A 19,729-nucleotide genomic window follows, 5' to 3' on the forward strand; every position below is an offset into this window, starting at 1 on the left:
ACATTGGGCCTTTTGGGGAAAAAAAAAGTTTTCTTTTAGGCTACCCTGAAAAGACCCAATGGACCCATCCAAAAAAGAAATGTTGCTCCTGAGGTTTTTGGATAAAGGATTCCCAACCTGTAGATTCATACAGCACTGAAACAGGCCCTTCAGTCCAACTCGCCCACGACGACCAGATTTCCCAAACTATACGAGCCCCAATTGCCTGCGTTTGGCCTGTATCCCTTGAAACCTTTCCTATTCGTGCACCTGTCCAAATGTCTTTCAATGCTCTAACTGTACCTGCAACCACCACTTCCTCTGGCCGTTCATTCTATACATGCACCACCCTATATGTAAAAGTTGCCCCTCAGGTCCCTTTTAAATCCTTCCCCTCTCACCATAAACCTATGTCTTCTGGTTTTGAACTCCCCTACACTAGAGAAAAGATCTTTGCCATTCACCTCACCGATACCCATCACAATCTTATAGACCTCAACAAAGTCACCCCTCAGCATCTGACACTCCAGTGAAAAAGGTCCCATCCTGTCCAGCCTCTCCTTATAACTCAAAGCCATTCTGAGCTACAACCTAGTAAACCTTTTCTAAACCCTTTTGAATTTAATGATTTCCTTCCTATAGCAGGGCGTCCAGAACCGCACAGTACTCCAAACGTAGCCTCACCAACATCCCGTACAACCTCAAAATGATGTTCCAACTCCTATTCCCAATGGAAGTGTAGACAGTCACTCGTGTTGCAAAAATGCAGCAACTAATTTGTACACAGCCAGTCTGTGTGGTCAAAGGGCAGCACGGTGGCTCAATGGTTAGCACTGCTGCCTCACAGCACCAGGGTCCCATGTTCAATTCCGGTCTCGGGCGACTGTGTGTGGAGTTTGCACATTCTCCCAGTGTCTGCGTGGGTTTCCTCCAGGTGCTCCGGTTTCCTCCCACAGTCCAAAGATGTGCAAGTCAGGTGAATTGGCCATGCTAAATTGCCCATAGTGTTAGGTGCATTAGTCAGAGGGGAAATGGGTTTGGGTGGGTCATTCTTTAGAGGGTCGGTGTGGACTGTTTGGGCTGAAGGGCCTGTTTCCACACTGTAGGGAATCTAATCTAAACTGAAATAAATGTAAACTCTAAACAAAGTTAAGCTGACCTCCAAAATGATACGAACAAAGCTCTCAGTATACAACAGATGACTTTATCTCTGTACACTAAGTTTACCCAAGTCAGACCACATTTGCATTTTACCACGTACAAAATTAGTAATAGATTTAAACAGGAACTTCAATTTCCTAGCCATAGAATCACAGACTCCCTACAGTGTGGAAGCAGGCCATTCAGCATATTGAGTCCACATTGATCCTCTGAACAGCAGCCCAGCCAGACCCTGTAACCCTGAATTTTCGATGGCTAATTCACCTAGCCTGCACATCCCTAGATGCCATGGGCAATTTAGCATGGCCAATCCACCTAACCTACACATCCTTTGGACTGTGGGAGGAAACCAGAGCCTCCGGAGGAAACCCATGCAGACACGGGGAGAATGTGCAAACTCCACACAGTCGCCTGAAAGTGGAATCGAACCTGGGTTCCTGGTGCTGTGAGGTAGCAGGGTTAACCACTGAGCTACTGTTATGGTAGTTCATGACTGCCAAAGCCAATATTATTTATTGATATGGGGTAGATTGTCTGTTAATAACCTTGAGTTAAATTGCTTCCTCAACGTCTCTTTGGCATTGCTCCAATCCAGCCCAAGTTAACAAGACAAAGTGCCATAATCAAAGTTGGAAAGCTCCCATGTGGTTATTTTGTATTGAACGGATCAATTAACTGCAAAAATATCCCTACAGCTTGATATTAAATTGATCAACCAGAGAATGAAACCTATGAATATACATTCACTCACGTGGGAAATGGAAATACCACAGTTGAAGAGCAAGGGGGTTCTTCTAATATTTGTATTAAAGTGCAATATTCAGACAGAAAATATCTGGGTTTTTACTGAAAGTAACAGAACAGACTCTGGAGAAAAGTCATAAAAAAGGTGCTAAGCCAACTCACTGAAAAAGCCTAAATCAGGACCTTGAAATTTGGTCTATGGATGGTGTGTCTATGGATCACACTCAAAAAGCATTTCACAGTCACTGAGCAAATTTACTTTAAACTTCATTCTAAATGTTATTCTGGCTCTTCCCACCAGCAACACACTTCCCCTCACCCTGTTTAGAATTGGCAGACTGTGGACCTCCTAATGCAGACACTATCCAAATTCTGCTGAACTCCAGATTTACTCTTCAGTAATACCATTACATACTAAAATCGTTCATATTGCTACCCAGGCCCAGCACACCCACCATTCTGATTATGAAAGCTGCCTACCTGCCTTCATCCCACTGCTATCATCCAATCCTGTATTCTAGGCACAGAACAAGTCCTGATTACACACTAATGGGATAACGACATTAACTGAACTACAGTTTTGTGGAAAATGAAAGAATTCTGCAGTCCAACCTCCACAGGAAAGGGGAAAAACAAAATCACAGAATACCAGTCATAAAAAAATCCAAGGCCCTGGTAAAATATTGGGTAACTAAAGAACATTGTTCTTGGAGTATTAGCGAACTGATTGCTACACTAACTTATACTCAACTAACCCAAAACTCATCTTTTGAACAGCACAATGAAAATGGCACATTGTGCTTTTCAGACCGTCAAAAAAAGAAACAAATGTATTAACAGACTATCTAAGAGCAGAAAAATACTATAATATGGATACCTTAAGCATGAGTAACTGTTTCAAACCCCACTACACAAAATGAAGACGTTGTGTCAACCTGGCCAATTACGTTCCTCTCTCGCCATCTTCCAGGAGAGGAAGAGTCTGACCCAAATCCCTTGAAAGCAACAAAATTCCACCTGGTCACTGCTTAGCCATCAGCCCAGATGGCTTGACCCACTTCATAACATAGGCCCATCAATACCACTCAAGATTTTCCATATTAACTTAAACTGGCATGCTAATTATCTGGGAACAACATTGTACAAATGGCAGAATTTATTATATAGCCTCAGAATACTGGTGATTTTATTGCAGAGTCCACATGGCAACCAAACAGCACCTTCTTATCCCGCAGTACAAATTATTGCTTCCATAAGGATCGAGTATTCTTGCAATTCTGTTCTGATGAGTGCAAGGTGTGAATCTTTCACAGAATGTCTTGCTCTTCAAAAGTATGCGAGCTCTGTACTACCAAGCAACCATTTATATGCTCATCTATAGAAATTAAAACGTAGATCAGCACGAAGTGCCATCTTATTAGGTTAGATTAGATTACAGTGTGGAAACAGGCCCTTGAGCCCAACAAGTCCACACTGACCCGCCGAAGCTCAACCCACTCAAACCCATTCCTCTACATTTTACCCCTTCACCTAACACTACGGGCAACTTAGCATGGCCAATCCACCTAACCTTCACATTTTTGAACTGTGGGAGGAAACCACAGCACCCAGAGGAAACCCACGTAGACACGGGGAGAATGTGCAAACTCCACACAGTCAATTGCCTGAGGTGGGAATTGAACCCGGGTCACTGGCGCTGTGAGGCAACAGTGCTAACCACTGTGCCATCGTGCCGCCCATTATGCGAAGCTAGACTTTATCAACTGACCAATACACCTCTTAGGAATATTCAAAAACTCAGCACGTGCACAGCGATACACTCTGCCCTGAATGCTGTGAAGATCAATTTTCAAGCCAACGTCAATCTGGACAAAGTTAGCTCTATCAAACAGATGGAAAGTGCTAGCACACACCAGAAAGTTAAATGGCTCATAAATTATATTGTGGTGTGGAATTAAGTTCTGCTGTGAAAAAAATGTCATTAATACTGTGACATTTTTGGAGATGTTACTCCTTGTGATCACAGCAGATTTACTAAACTTCTGTTTCCCACCCTCTCCAACAAATATTCATGCGTATTTCAAGGTCTGTGACTTAAAACAGAAGTCTGTCTGCAAGGCTTTTGTGAGCAGTCTTCCAAAGCTGTCACTTTGTGCGTGCCTCTATTGTCTAATAACCTGACAGCAAGTTTGAAACCTTTGACTTCAGATTTGGTTACCTGCCACATTTTTCAACTTTATGAAGAACATTCATATTGTCAAATGGTGGACAGCTCTTTGAAGCTCAAAGTGACATTTTCCTAATGCATATTTTGTCTGAAAATATCACGCAGCAAAGAAATCGCATCAAAATCTTTGAAGGGTTTACAAGACTTCAGAAATTGTCAGAGAAAAGATGACGACTTGAAATACAACCCGCAATACACAAATGAAAAAAAGTAGCAGCTTGTAGAAAGAATGATATGTGGAAGAGTACAACAATAAATTTCAAATGGCATATTTTGGCAGCCACTTAACTTTTCCTTATACATATTCAATAAGGTACAGAGTGTCACCTAGCAACCCTATAGAGCTATGCAAATATCTGAAAGAATTTATGCACGGTAGGTCACACAAGTACTGCCAGTTTACAGGCTGTGAAAGTGTCCTTGTAGTTTGCTGAGATTACCCAATTGTATTGCTAGGAGACTTACTTCACTTTCTGGATCCAAATGCAGTAGTCTGTGATGTAGAGGTCATTCAAAAGATATGCAGGGTCACTCTCTCTGAAGATCTTATGGATGCCCAGCAGGGACTTCAGAACAGCAGACTTACCTGATGTAAAGGAAGAAAATAAATATTTAATTAAATGTTAAATAAACAATGCTATGTTCACAAAGATTATGAATAAAGTTCAAGATGGAACTAATTACTTAAGCAAAGACATCATAAAAGCAAATTTTTTTCCATAACTAAATCCTAAAATCTAAGGAAAAAAGCAGCTTCAAATGCTATAATAAATAGGTTATCTCCCAGTCGCTTAAAAGACAACCATACAAGCTAATTAAAAACTATGATGTGACAACTTGCTTCATAAGAGAACCAGTTTTCTGTAGCCTCTGTTTCTTGCTTTGTTGATACCTTCAGTTATTTAATCATGCATTTCTAAAATAATGTAGAATAATTCAGAAGATATCAGACACTTTTCTCATCCTAATTTCTTAATGGCTCCAGTTACTATAATTGAGTGTTTAGTCATGAAGAGATTAATGTCTCATGGTGCTGGCATTTAATAAGCATATTTCTACACATGTCCAGAGAGGTTTTTTTTTTAACTAGTCTTTCATGGTGTTCCTTACTCCCCAAATTTTACGTGGATCAGATCAGAAACAGAATTGCTGTGGTACTTTCTCCCAGTTAATCATTCTGCAGTTCTAGCCATACCATCTCAGACGACTCCAAAATGCACTTTCTGCAAACAGTTGTCACGTATAACTGAAGTGCAAATCAACACAGGGACTCTAGCTTGCCTCAAATACAATTATGATCTCATTTAATTATCTAGAAATATTTAATACTTGCTTTTACCAGTGATTCAGCACAGAAGCTTTGTACTCTGGCTAATCTGTACTCAACCAGGCAGTATTCAGGTTATTCACACAGCATGAAAGGGCTCTTCTGTGCAGCAGTAGTATCCCTACCTTTGAGCCAGGAGGCCTGTGTTCAGGTCCCACCTGTTTCAGGGGGGTGCTTAATAATTTTTCTGAACAGGTTGATTAAGAAACAGGGCTCAATACAGTGAAAATTAAGTTGAAATGAAAGCCAACCTCACTGCAGTTCAGATATGGTACTCAGGAATTTACTGTAATTAGGTGGGAGATCAAGCTTTGCATTTCATGACTAACGTTATGACCAGGTGAGGAGTAAACCAGCTGTCCTTTTTTTAAACTCCTTTGGTCAGTCACAATAAACATTTTTTTATACTTTTTAAGCAAGCGGTCATACCACACACACTTCAATTAAAACACAGTACCAATCAAAATTAAGAATCAAGGTTTCCCAGAGTGAAAGGAGGAGTAAGTTCAATTAACTCATTAACCCAGGCAAGCATAATAAAAATACACACAAACACAGTTCAAGGTTTAAAAAGGGAGGAATGTCTAGTACAACTGGAAGATGAAGAATATGCAGTATATGAAGTTTTTAGAGTTGTTATTGGCTATAGACACAATGGTTACTTAGTTGATATCTGAATACTCGACAGAGTGACATTTGTAGAATATTTGAGTTCTAAATGAATGGTTGCTTCTTTAACTTATTTCATCACTGGTGCGGAGGTTGGAGGAGAAACTGGAGAGAGAAGAAAGCTTCTAGTTTCTGTTTTGCATCTCTTTCCCTTCTTTGCTCTGCCCAATAGTCGTTTTCTTGAAGTACAAGTCACTCACCTATTTCCAAGCATGAGGACACAGACAGGTAGCCAAATCAAATTGGCTTTTCTTCCTCTGTATTTGCAACACAAATCTTCGGAGACTCCCAACAGTTACTCCAGTGGTTCTCAGCCAGACTTTTGAATAATCTACCCCAGACTTTGTGAATGATTAATGCCAGACACAAGCTGTGTTTCTCAAAAGACTTAATCATTTATTAAATATACAATAACTTTAGCAGAGAATAAAATTAAACATGGTAATCTGATCAATGTCTATGCTTTAAACCCAAGATAATTGCTTTCAGCTCCCATTCACACAAAAGACAAACAAATAACCGCAGTTAAGAGATTAATAACACAACAAAACTGGCCAGATTACTTCAATGGCTTCCATTTTCACTGTTTCAGAGACAGTCATGTAGACTGCTTGTTAGTATTTCTGAAATCACAGATCAGGGTCACCTGAGTTCACAGAATCAACTTCGTAATACTTCTGACTCAGTTTTCAATTTTCTTGGGTTCCAGAAGCTGGTGAGGGAGATTAGACAAGGAGACTTTTTTTTTCTTTATTTATTCACAGGATGAATATGCCACTGGCTAGGCAGCATTTATTGCCCATCCCTAATTGCCCAGAAGGCAGTTAAGAGTCAACTGCATTGCTGTGGGACTGTAGTCACATGTAGGCCACACCAAGTAAGGATGACCGTTTTCTTCCCTTAAGGACATCAGTGAACCAGATTGTTTTTTTCTACAATCAGCAATAGATTCTCGTTCATCATTAGACTTTTAATATCATATTTCAAATGTTCTTGCTGCGTCATGAGCCACCAAAACTCATCTACCCAAACAACATAGTTTAGAAGAAAACAACTTAAACTCTGATCCTACACCGATAAACTGACCATTTATCAAGACCACAATTACCATTTAACATTTGTCATCTGCTTGAATATTTGGTTCCTTCCAGACTTGACAGAACCAATTCCCAGGTACTGACATCATTAATAGTCAACTTGTGTTATCTGTTTAAACACTATGCTCAGCCCAGGATCGCTGTGTCTGTAGGGACCGTTTTATTCAAACTCAGACTGCCACTGACTTCCAGGTCTGGCCTCACAAACAAACGCTTGCTTGGTCTGTTCTGTTATCACAAACTGCTTCCAAGTCCACAAATCATCCAAATTAAAACAAGAAGAAATGAAAACAACAAACAATAAGTCAGCCAAGTATTTTTCAAGCTGGATAATCTCCAGGCGTCTCTCATCTAAACATGAGAAACTTCCAGAAAGGTTAAAATAAGAAAAAAAGAGAGTGTATCTTCACATCAGAATTTCAGTACTTTCTGAAGCAACATTAATTTCAGCTTATTCTGTCTTTTTCCATATCATATTTGTTGCATGAGCTTGGCCGAAGCTCCTCGGGTGGCCACTCATGCCATCTTATGACACAGTTTCCTCCTTCATTTGAAACCATTTCAGCCCATGGAAGATCTCAGATAATAGTTAGATGATGGAAGTTGAACATTAATATTTTACCATTGTCATGACAAGACTGAAGTTAACATGTTACATCAACAAACTTAAAATGTGTTCTTCAAAGAAATGTGGACTACAAACAGCTTCCCCTAATTTCCTCACAGAAAAAGATTCACAGTTCAATGTTCATAACTGAAGGTTAATGCTGAATAGCTGAGAGGGAATACTGACTACAAGTTGCTGCATCAGGAAGCAAGATTAAGTACACTAAGAAAATGCTGACAAACTGTGACAGTTCAAACTAAAACAAAACTAAATTATCTATTAGTCAGCATGACCGCTCAGTGGATAGCATTGCTGCCTCATAGTGCCAGGGACTCTGGTTCGATTCCAGCCTCGGGCAACTGTGTGTGTGGAGTTTGCACATTCTCCCAGTGTCTGTATGGGTTTCCTCTCACAACCCAAAGATGTGCAGGTTGGTGAATTGGCAATGCTAAATTGCCCATAGTGCAAGGACTGTAACAAGCATTACCTTGGACAAACATGCAGAAAACTAGCCACCAGGATACATGGTTTGGCCACATTTAGAATACAGTGTACAGTTCTGGTCGCCATATTACCAAAAGGATGTGGACATTTTGGAGACGGTGCAGAGAAGGCTTACGAGGATGTTGCCTGGTATGGAAGGTGCTTACTATGAAGAAAGGTTGAGTAGGTTAGGTTTATTTTCATTAGAAAAAAGGAGATTGAGGGGGGACCTGATTGAGGTTTACAAAATCATGAAGGATGGATAGAGACAAGCTTTTTCCCAGGGTGAAGGATTCAATAACGAGGGGTCACGCTTTCAAGGTGAGAGATGGAAAGTTTAAGAGGGAAATACGCGGTAAGTACTTCACACAGAGGGTGGTGGGCATTTGGAATGCGTTGCCAGCAGAGGTGGTAGAGGCAGGCACAGTAGATTCATTTAAAATGCATCTGGAAAAATGCACGAGTAGGTGGGGAGCAGAGGTATACAGATGCTTAGGAATTGACCGACAGATTTAGGCAGTATATTTGGATCGGATAAGGCTTGGAGGGCCGAAGGGCCTGTTCCTAGGCTGCAAATGTTCTTTGTTTGTTTCTTTATGAACATCAACTAACCACAAAACGAGGGGACCCTCTCTCACTAGTGTCCTTACATATAGATGAGGAGGGACACCACTTCGACTGGGACAACACATCCATCCTAGGACAAGCCAAAGAGAGACACGCACGAGAATTCCTAACTCCAACCGGAACTCTATCAACAAACACATCGAGCTAGACCCTATTTACCACCCCCTGAGAAAAAGAACAGGAAATGACATCACCAACCCAAAGAAACCCAAACATATAAACAGAAAGCAGGAATGATCAACAGTGCTTTACCTGGAGGCCCACTGAAATGTTACCTAGTTGGTGACGAAACATCTGGAAATGAACCTTCCAGCTCAGCGAGCACACCTACATGCATTGCCCATAGTGTTCAGGGATGTGCAGATTAGGTGCATTAATCAGGGGAAAATACAGGATAATGGGTTGGGGGAACAGACCTCGGTAGGTTACTCTTCGGAGGGTCGGTGTGGATTTGTTGGGCCGAAGAGCCAATTTCCACATTGTAGGGATTCTATGATTCTAATGCATAAATGAAGTGTCATTAAGGGATTATTTAGCCAAGAACTCCAAATATTATGCACTTTTCAGAGATAACTCTAAAACATCCACATTACAAAGCATGCTTTTAATGTTGTTTGTCTATTGTGCTCTGGAACTAAACTGGGAAAACCTGTTGGTCAAATCTCAAAGTGAGTCTTTAAATCTTCTGAACTTCAGAGCTCAGTATCTGAAATGCTATGAATTCTAAAGAGACAGTCAATCTGGGGTAATTAAACACTTCTTTCTGCAAAGACCCACCTTCTTTTTTCAGCTAGTATCAGCATAACTCAATTCTAACTTCGTCCAATACCAATGCATGTAATTTCAGGAATGGTCACAGTACACGTTGCAACAATATACAAACCATTATTTGTTTGCCATTCCATTGACAGAGCTTCCCCACAGTTGTCACCAGGATTGAAGGCGGTGAGAACATTTACTTGGGAAAATTGTTCAAGGATTTGCGTCAAGGCACTTTGTACCAAGAAAGACACTCTCAACTACTCTAGTCAGAAATACACATATAGATGGTGTCAGGGTAGCCCAATCAATAAAAGATCAATTGAATAATGTATTGAAGAGTCTCCAGTGGACTGTCACACCTGTAAGGGTCACTTTTCGCACTCTCCGACTTCATAACTACACCAGTAAAATGGCTCTGCAATATTCCTTATGAATTAACTTTCGTGGCATGTTACTTTTTGTTTTCATTAAGGATATTTTCCCTTCAGGTGTTATTACACTTCATCATCTTAAGAATTGGGAATAAGGGAAACAAACCATAGTTTCTAAACATTGAAATTCATTCCAGTTATTTTCCAGCCCTGGTCTTTTGCTGAATCTCTTCATTACTATTATTTATCCTCAACTGATGGCAGTCTCTTGCTGTTTCAAGTTCCACCAGACCTAATCACCTAAACTAGTTTGATTCATTAGTGCTGCACAAATGGAGTGTCACTAGTGGATGAAACATTTAACAGAGAACCCATCCAGTTACTAGTTCATAAGGAAATACAAGACTATAAGGCCCTGCTTGAATAAGGCACTTATCCTGGAGTCCTGGCCACATTCCAACTTTCAACATTTGCAAAGTAATATATCTGGTCCATCTGCTGTGTGTGGGATCGTACATTAAAAAAACTGGACAAGCGATCTCACTTTAAACAAGTCAATCATTGTAATGCGTACATCTTGCAAACGTGACAAGTCACAAAAATGATTTAAGTTCTTTCATTCTCTAAGCTTTTACAAAAGGACTGGCACGTGAAAATGTGTACTTTCTAAATCAACCACAATTTAAGTTAGGAGGTGGTGAAGACTGCAGATGCTGGAGATCTGAGTCAAGAGGGTGTTGTTCGAAAAGCACAGCAGGTCAGGCAGCATCCGAGGGGAAATGAAGAAGCTGTTGAAATCCGCGTTTATCCCATGAGGTTGCAGGGTCCCAAGGCGGAATATGAGGTGTTCTTCCTCCAGGCATCAGGTGGTAATGGTTTGGTAGTGGACGAGGCCCAGGACCTGTATGTCCTTGATGGGAGTGAGAGGGGGAGTTGAAGTATTCAGCCACAGGGCAGTGGGGTTGGTGGGTGCGAGTGTTCCAGAGATGTTCTCTGAAATGATCTGCAAGGAGGCATCCTGTCTCCCCGATGTATAGGACACCACATCGGGTGCAACGGATGCAGCAGATGACATTGGTAGAGGTGCAGGTAAATTTATGACAGATGTGGAAGGATCCCCTGGACCGAGGTGAGGGGAGTGTTGTGGGCACTGGTTTTGCACTTCCTATGGTGGCAGGAGTGGGGTGAGAGCTGTTGGGGGACGTGGACCTGATGAAGGAGTCGCGGAGGGAATGGATTTTCTGGAACACTGATAGGGGTGGGGAGGGATATATATCTCTGGTGGTGGGGTCCATTTTGGAGGTGGTGGAAATGTCAGAGGATGATGTGATGTATGCGGAGGTTGGTGAGGTGGAAGGTGAGAAGACCAGGGTGGTTCTGTCCTTGTTGCGTTGGGAGGGGTGGGGTTCAAGGGTGGTGGGGTAGGAAATGGAGGAGATGCGCTGGAGAGCATCATCAACCATGGGGGAAGGGAAGTTGCGATCATGAAAGGAGGAGGCCATCTGGGACTTTTCTGAGGTGGAATTGGTCATCCTGGGAACCCAATGTTAGTTAGTTTCAGTTTTGGTTTAGATATTTCTCATCAACCTGTTCAGAGATGCAATGACATACCTCTGGAGCGGTTGGGACTTGAACCAGGGTCTATCTGGCTCAGAAATAGGGACTCAACCACAGTGCTACAAGAACCCTCTAGCTTTTGTTTAATGGGGTATAACAGAACGTCCAGCACCTCAATGCAATTACACATACAATTAACATTCCAAAAGCTCAAGGCATGCAGAGATACATCACAAGCTGCAAAATGCTGGGTTTATTTCCTCGGATTCTCTAGTAGTTGTCTCTCACAAACAGCTTCACGTCCTTAAATGCCTTGTTATTTTTAAAGCCTGACTGAAGTTTTACATGAATCGCTGATTAAATCTACCACAGAATGTTGCAGCTTATAATTAATACCGAACATAACCTTTTATCCATCTGATAATTGTTACTGAAATGTCAATTCATCTCGCTTGCCACACAAGAAGGCAATCTGAACTGCTGTGTCCCCTTCTTGTGGGAGAAAGTGAGGTCTGCAGATGCTGGAGATCAAAGTTGAAACTTTATTGCTGGAACAGCACAGCAGGTCAGGCAGCATCCAGGGAACAGGAGATTCGACGTTTCGGGCACAGGCCCTTCTTCAGGGATTCCTTCAACATTCCTGAAGAAGGGCCTGTGCCCGAAACGTCGAATCTCCTGTTCCCTGGATGCTGCCTGACCTGCTGTGCTGTTCCAGCAATAAAGTTTCAACCCCTTCTTGTGGCTCAAGTTTGATTTTTAATTTTTAAAAAATATTCCCTTATCTCTCTCAAGCAATGTTTTCTTCACTTGTCTACTTCTCTTCCGCTGCTTATTTTGATTCAAGTCTACTCTATTTCATGGTCATTCCTCTTTTACAATCCTTAAATCTCATTGGTTCTATGAAGGCACTCTGTTGATGCCTGGTTCACTAAGGTCCCAGACACCCTCTTTCCTTCACTGTCATTAAATTGCTCTATCAGCAAATTGCAGCACAAATTTTATTCAAATCAAAAAGGGCAGAGGAAATTTCCACCAGAATGTCATGTGAAAAGGCCTACATCAGCAAGATGCAGACTGTTTTGTCTAAAATCACAGGGGATTAACCAAAAATTCATTTTGACACAAGCATTAAAACCAGTTAATAGCAAATTTTCACGAAGTCGGTGATTGGGGCCAAAGGGAACATTTGGGTTTTTGCCAATTCCTGGTCATTCACTTTGGGAAGAAAGCAATCAATTATTTTCTCTATTAGATGCATATGTCAAGATTTCACTCTGAAATTATTTCATTCAAAAAAAAACTTATGCCAACCTCAAAATCATAGATTAAAAACAAAATATTTGCTGGTGCAGGAAATCTGAAATAGAGACAGACAACTCAGCTGCATCTGTGGAGAAAGGAAGAGTTAACTTTGAGTCTGCTATAGAAAATGCAGAAGCTGGTATTAAAGCAATATATTCACACTAAACGACAGAAAATCTATGTACATTGGTATACACTCAAGTATCCTCCAGAGGTCAAGTCTCAGTTTTGGCATGTTTCATTTGTGAGACCTTTTGAATATATTCTACCTTTAAGTTTCTACAAATTGAAAGAATAGCTCTCTGGAAGAACCCAGTTTCTGCCACTCAGATGCCATGACTTACAGCTCATGAACTGGCCGAAAGAAAGCCAAGACTGGGGAAAGGCAAAACAAAGACTCCATTATTTTCATTAAGATGAATTTATTGCTTCAATCCTCAAGTAGTTCTGATGATAAATGCAGCAGTGGGGTACAGTTAAATGCAAATGTAGCCCAGAATGCTCTGGTGAACTAGCTGATTTTAATTACAGCAATACAAATCCCCTCTCCTATATAAACTTTTAAGGAAATTTATTTGTTTGTGAGAGCAGCAAAGCATGATCTTGTTAACTCAAGCTGACAATAAGATCAGCTCTCATTCTTACACTCACCAGTGAGTACAGAGCAAACTTGTTCAACGTTCCCTCACAGGGCAACTCTTTCTTATAAGGAATCTGCCTCAGGAACGTTCTCGGAAGTACTTCCAAAGCAAGTACATCTCTCCTCAAGTAATGACCAAACCTTTATTGTCCAGATGCAGTCTCATCAATGCCCAATAGAGTTGCAGCAAGACCACCCCCACTTTTATATTAGATGCCTTCTGATTATTTGCTGTACCTGTCTAGATTTGTTTTTGATTGAACAGGAAGAACATATACTGATAAATCTGTACAGACTGAACAACTATTTTTCTAGTTAAGAGTTAATAAAAGCAGCTAAAGATATCAACACCTGTAATTCTACGTTCTTGCACAGGAATTCAGGTGAAGAGAAAGTTGGCAAAAATTAAGCTCACACCATCATTTGTAGAAACTTAAAGGTAGAATATATTCAAAAGGTCTCACAAATGAAACATGAACCTATAAAATGTTTACATCAAACTAACAGCTAGGAGTACTCAATTAACTGCCCGAGAGAAAGAACTTGGAGGATAAACAATACCACAAGTTCTGACTTTACACTGTACAAGCAACAGAGCTGGAAGCCAAAATTTATCTAAACAGCCACAAAATATAAATGCAGGTCAAACAGAGATCAAAGTTGTAACTTAAGTGACTACTTCTTCACTAACCCACCCCCACTTCCCTTCAAAGATAATTCAACTTGGCAGAGAGTGTGCTTCCTTCAAAGTGCATTGCACATGCGCCACAAGTTATTAATAATATTCAGTTTTAGTGGTCTCAGGAATAAAACACTTCACAAGACTCCAGTTTGCTATCTTGCTTTAGAAAGGAGACAGAAAAAAAAAGGGAGAAGGGGAGAAAGGAAGAGGTAACAGTGGCACAAAATATTCGCCATCTTTTGCCTTCAGGATAACATTCAGCTGTTACGAGGGGGGGGCAGGGGGGCAGGAGGGCAGGACCCCTAAATTCAGCTGCCCATTATATTTAGTACCTTTCTTTTAATAACTACACTGATGCACCTGCTTATAAAAGGTTAGCACTGCCCTTTTCTTGAAATAAACAGGTCAGGCTCCTGCTAAACATTGAGAAGAGATCGCTGAAAGACATGCCACAGAGCAGTACGAATGTTTAAACCTAGCAAGATAGCAGAACATCACTCTTCATTACAGTGGGGTAGAAATTTCCTGGCGATAGAGCTGGTTAAATCTAATAACCACAGGTTACACCAACAGCCCTGTTAATTAGCCAAGAAAGACTGTATTTGTCCCTTAAGCGACCAGCAGCTTCAATTCATTAAGGTAATTCAAATTCCAGAAAAACCCTCCTAATTCCATCATAGTCTCAGTCCCTGAGCTGCTGCATTTCAGATATCATACCTGTATATATTCAGCTGGTTATCTGCTTTAATCAACAACAGCTTAAGAAACAGATTCTACTTCCCTTGATTCGATCAAATAATGCTAGAGATTAATTAGTGTTTGCATTTTTATATAATGCTTAAAACGGATGCGTTGAGATCATTAATAGATTATTTTATGTATCACAACAAGTGCATTCCTTTCCATCACTGGCTGTCACCAGGCTTCCTGGTCGAAATAAATGAGTACGCGAGCTTCAACAGGAAGCTTTTGTCATGGTTTGAAAATGTAATATTCTAGGCAGACCTGAATTTTTAATAAACGGTAGGAAGGAGAGTGTCATTGAAAAGTTTGAAAAGAAAAGCTCTTGCTGCTAATAATTCTGCAACTTGGAGTCATCATGAAATGTCAATAAATGCTCATGTGGGAAATTTGATTGTACATTTTTTGAGCATGTGAACACATCAATCAATCGAGGAAGTGCAATTATAGCATTTCCCTCTTCACTGATGATGGCACTAGGAGAACTACAGCATCAACAGCTTTTACTAGTAGGTTCTGCCGCACACAGGGTCGGTGGGTTCACTACTCATCCAATCCATCTCAGTGTCATGAGTCACAGCGCACAGAATCAGACCTCTTTGGTCCAAACTGTCCTTGCAAAAAATAATCCCAAACTAAACTCGTTCCACCTGCCTGCTCCTGGCCCTGATCCCGCCAAACCTTTCCTATGCATATACTTATCCAAATGTCTTTTAAACGATGTAATTGTACCCATATCCCCCACTGCCTCAGGAAGTTCATCCCACATGCGAACCATCCTGTGTTTAAAAAAGAAATTGCCCCTTGTGTCTTTTGTAAATCTCTCTCCTCTCACCTTAAGAATGTGCCCCCTAGCCTTGAAATCCGCCATCCTAGGGAACAGACAACTACCATTAACCCTTTCCATACCCCCTCATTATTTTACAAACTAGTGGAAGGTCACCTCAGTGAAAAAAGTCCCAGGCTATCCAGTCTTCCTTTAGAACTCAAATATTCCATACTCGGCAACAGGGAGAAAGTGAGGACTGCAGATGCTGGAGATCAGAGTCAATGTGTGGTGCTAGAAAAGCACAGCAGATCAGGCAGCATTCGAGGAGCAGGAGAGTCGACATTTCGGGCATAAGCCTTTTATCAGGAATGTCATATGTGGCAACATATTGGTAAATGCCTTCTGGACTCTCTCCAGCTTAATCATCTCCTTTCTTTAACTGTAGCTGGGATCAAAGTCACAATTCTGATCCCTACAGCCAACTGCAGATTTCCATCCATCCCCACAATACTGCTGGTGCTGTGGACTATGAAGATGACAAATGAAACATGATCAAGAATGGAGACTAATTCATTTTGATTGTTATTACCATAAACATCTTTAAACACCAATTACCTTCAGCTTCATTCTTACTTGATGAAACATGCCCAAAATTAGTCAGCTGGTGTCATAATTTTCCAATTCCCATAGCATCATTCTCGTTCTCCATCAGAGCTGAACATCTCAATGACCAGAATTCTGCAAGTACTTCAGTTATTGATAATATGCAGTAATAATACAAAAATCAATGGAGTTGTATTCACTCAAATTGATTCACAAAGGCACCAAGACGCAGTAAAAGGTTGCTGGAAATCTGGATTACAAACTTTTCTTTGCAATGGAAATGCAGAAACTTTGACAATAGCCCCATTAAAATATTAACTCTGGACACTCGCTAAAGGGTGTTTTACTGGATACATGTAGGGTTCTGGTTTATAAGTGGTTCGAATCACCCCCAGATCCCTGGTTCTAGACACTGGCCATATTTAGGGAATGTAAAATGAAGAAGGCAGTAGACAGGTGTTTCAGAGCAAAAGAATCTTTGCACTAATTCACAATACAAAAAGCTAAGTATGACATAAGAAATATAGGCAAATGCAATAAACAGGGAAATTGACACCTAACTATACAGAGCTCAGTAATGCTATGCAATACATTGTTCGCTAGCTTTAATTACAGAATCTTTAATCAGGTTTCCTACCTTTGGAGTCCCATGCACTGTCAACAGCTGCCTTCCCAACACGGCTCACTAGGTCGGAACTTTGGGATCTCGGGAATTTCAGCTCGCCGCGGAGGAAACCACAGTTTTAAAGTGCGCCCGGTTTGTAGTTATACCTGATGGTCTCTTCTGAAGTTAATTGGCTTTCCGATGATTAGAGTATATGTGGTTGGATTTTGATTGAGGTTGAATGTCCAGTATGTCTACAGCCCCTATACTGTTTGGAAGAACACAGCAAGCTAGGCAGCATCAGGTAGTGGAGAAGTCAACGTTTTGGGTATTAACCCTTCTTGAAGGATCAAAAAGTTGACTTCTTCACCTCCTGATGCTGCCTGGCTTGCTGTGTTCTTCCAGCCTCCTGCTTGTTTACCTTGGATTCCAGCATCTGCAGTTTTTTTGGTCCCATATTGTGTGCACTGGGTAGCCCAAACTGTAAAAGTTAAAGCTAATTTTATTTGATTGTCCTCTTAGAGTGTAGATGTAACTCCAGGCAGCCATTTCAATTCTGCACGGTCTGTTGTGTATTCTCCACAGAACTCATTGAAGCTTTCATTTAGTTTTTACAAGTTTTGAAAAAGTCCAGGGTTTTGTCCAGCATTTTAGATATTGGGGATTTTTACTCACATCTGATTCACAGACCTGATGACCTCAGAGTTTGTTCAGGATCACCTGAGTGAACAAGGTTTGAAAAAAATCTATCTATCTATCTATCTATACACATGCTACTCTGGGAGTTAGACAATTCAAATAGAAAATAAAGTGCAAGGTATTTAGCCTGTAAAACTGCAAACAGTGCCATGAATTTAAACAGGAACTGTAGAATGAGAAATGAGATCAGATTATGAGTCACTGGTCAGTTCTTTCACCATATATCAAAATAATGGTTGGAAATGCAATACTTTTGCTTCATGGCTTCTATCAGTGTAAAGATTACTTTCCTTAAAGACAGGATAGGAAGATACTGACCATCCAATAAAACTCTATTTCTTACTGCAATGTGCAACAGCTTACCCTTCTTACTTCATTTAGCTTCTGTTTGCCCTCTGCTGAAAGTGTGATTAACTACATAGAGTCCTGGTTTCAATCACATAACTTGCGAAGCAAATATAAATGTAAGTATTAAATATGCTCGATCTTAAATGTAGAGACCAAAACCTCGAGCCTGTTATTTAGTCTAAATGTTTCCTTACCTACTATGCATTCATAACCAGAATACAACATTGATCATTTTGCCTGTAATTCACACTTTTACACCATCTGAGGAAAAGTGTGAAGTCAGAGAAACAAAATTGCTCCAAGCAGCAATTTGAATCAAGCTAGTTTCTTGCTGACAAACAGGCTGGAAACAGTCACCTTACTTCTGGCTGCAGAATCAAATTAGCATGACACATGTAAGATAATCCCTTTGAAGTTTGGTTTTGCTAGATTTGTGTTCAAGTGTGACAGGGAAATAAACATGGACTCGTGTCCAGACTGTAAAACAAGCTACAAATTAAGAGGCAGTATAGTACAATGGATGAAAGGGAGTACTGCAGATGCCGGAGATTAGAGACAAAACTGTGGTGCTGGAAAAGCACAGCCAGTGAGGTAGCATCTGAGGAGCAGGAATGAGGCTGGGAACATCGGGAATCTACATTGATGCCATGCGGTTGGAGGGTCCCGAAGCAGAAGATGAGGCTTTATTCCTCCAGGCGTCAGGTCATAAGGGACTGATGACGGAGGAGGCCCAGAACTACAGTCCACCACTTACAGTCAAAGTCACTTCATCGAAGTTCTCTAACTTTTTGCAGCATCAAATTCCCATTTTGCTATGTTATTATATATATATATAAAATAAAGTTGGATCATTCAGAATTCTTGGCACGAAAAGAGATTGTCTACATTGGAACAGTAATTACACCCAGTTTTTTTTTATTCCTTCACGAGATGTGGCCATGACTATCTCGTCTAACATTTATTGCCCAGAGGATAGTTAGGAGCATCCGGAGTAGCAGGTAGGCCAGAGTAGGCCAAGGACAGGACTTTCCCTTTCCCAAAAAGGATATTAATGAACTAGCTGGGTTCTTATGACAATTGACAAGGTTGCCATTAGACCAGCTCTTTGTTTTAAACAAATTCAAATTTCAATCCAGAACAATGGATTCTGGATTGCTATTACCATTTCACCACAGTCTTGATTGAAGTGATCTCTCGGGGAAATGAAGGGATGTGGGGAGGAGAAGGTGGGCTTGGTTAAATTGAATTAAATCATTAAGTGACTTTGACTGTTAATGGTAGACTGTAGTTCATTGTACTATACTGACTCAATTTGTAGCTTGTTTAGCAATCTGAACACAAGTCCATTTTTAGTTCCCTGTAGCACCTGAACTGGCTCCACAGGCCAAGTGGTCTACAGCTATTCCCACCTTTCATATTCTTATGAAACACTGCAGGTTTTCTCAAGGACTTAAGAGCTATATATCATACATTTTCTAAGTTCTTTCTTTAACAGCTTATGGCAACGATGAGACAAATTTCATCCTCAATACCACTAAGTGACTATACAGATAACCGGAACCATTCTGCCACGGGGATGGAGAACTCAAAACTCCTAACTTTTAAGCTCCTCTAGTGCATAGCTTAGTTGTTACTGCCAGAGGTGAAGCAGCTAACCTACTTGCCTTTCACCAGGTTTGGAGCAAATCAACGAATCAATTACCCTCACAAAAACATTTTAAAACTACTGA

The 19,729-nt window shown here is 40.7% G+C and overlaps 1 protein-coding gene across 2 annotated transcripts in view; it reads right to left on the reverse strand.

Moving 5' to 3' along the window:
- The window catches only part of shq1 (SHQ1, H/ACA ribonucleoprotein assembly factor), a 136,266-nt gene that overhangs the window by 40,342 nt on the left and 76,195 nt on the right, over positions 1-19,729 (reverse strand). For both annotated transcript variants that reach the window (XM_043708353.1, XM_043708354.1), the window contains exon 11: positions 4,577-4,697. In XM_043708353.1, the coding sequence (XP_043564288.1) occupies positions 4,577-4,697 (121 nt within the window). The remainder of the gene's footprint in view (positions 1-4,576; positions 4,698-19,729) is intronic.

Source organism: Chiloscyllium plagiosum, chromosome 18 (genome assembly GCF_004010195.1).
Source record: "Chiloscyllium plagiosum isolate BGI_BamShark_2017 chromosome 18, ASM401019v2, whole genome shotgun sequence".
NCBI classification, from domain to species: domain Eukaryota; kingdom Metazoa; phylum Chordata; class Chondrichthyes; order Orectolobiformes; family Hemiscylliidae; genus Chiloscyllium; species Chiloscyllium plagiosum.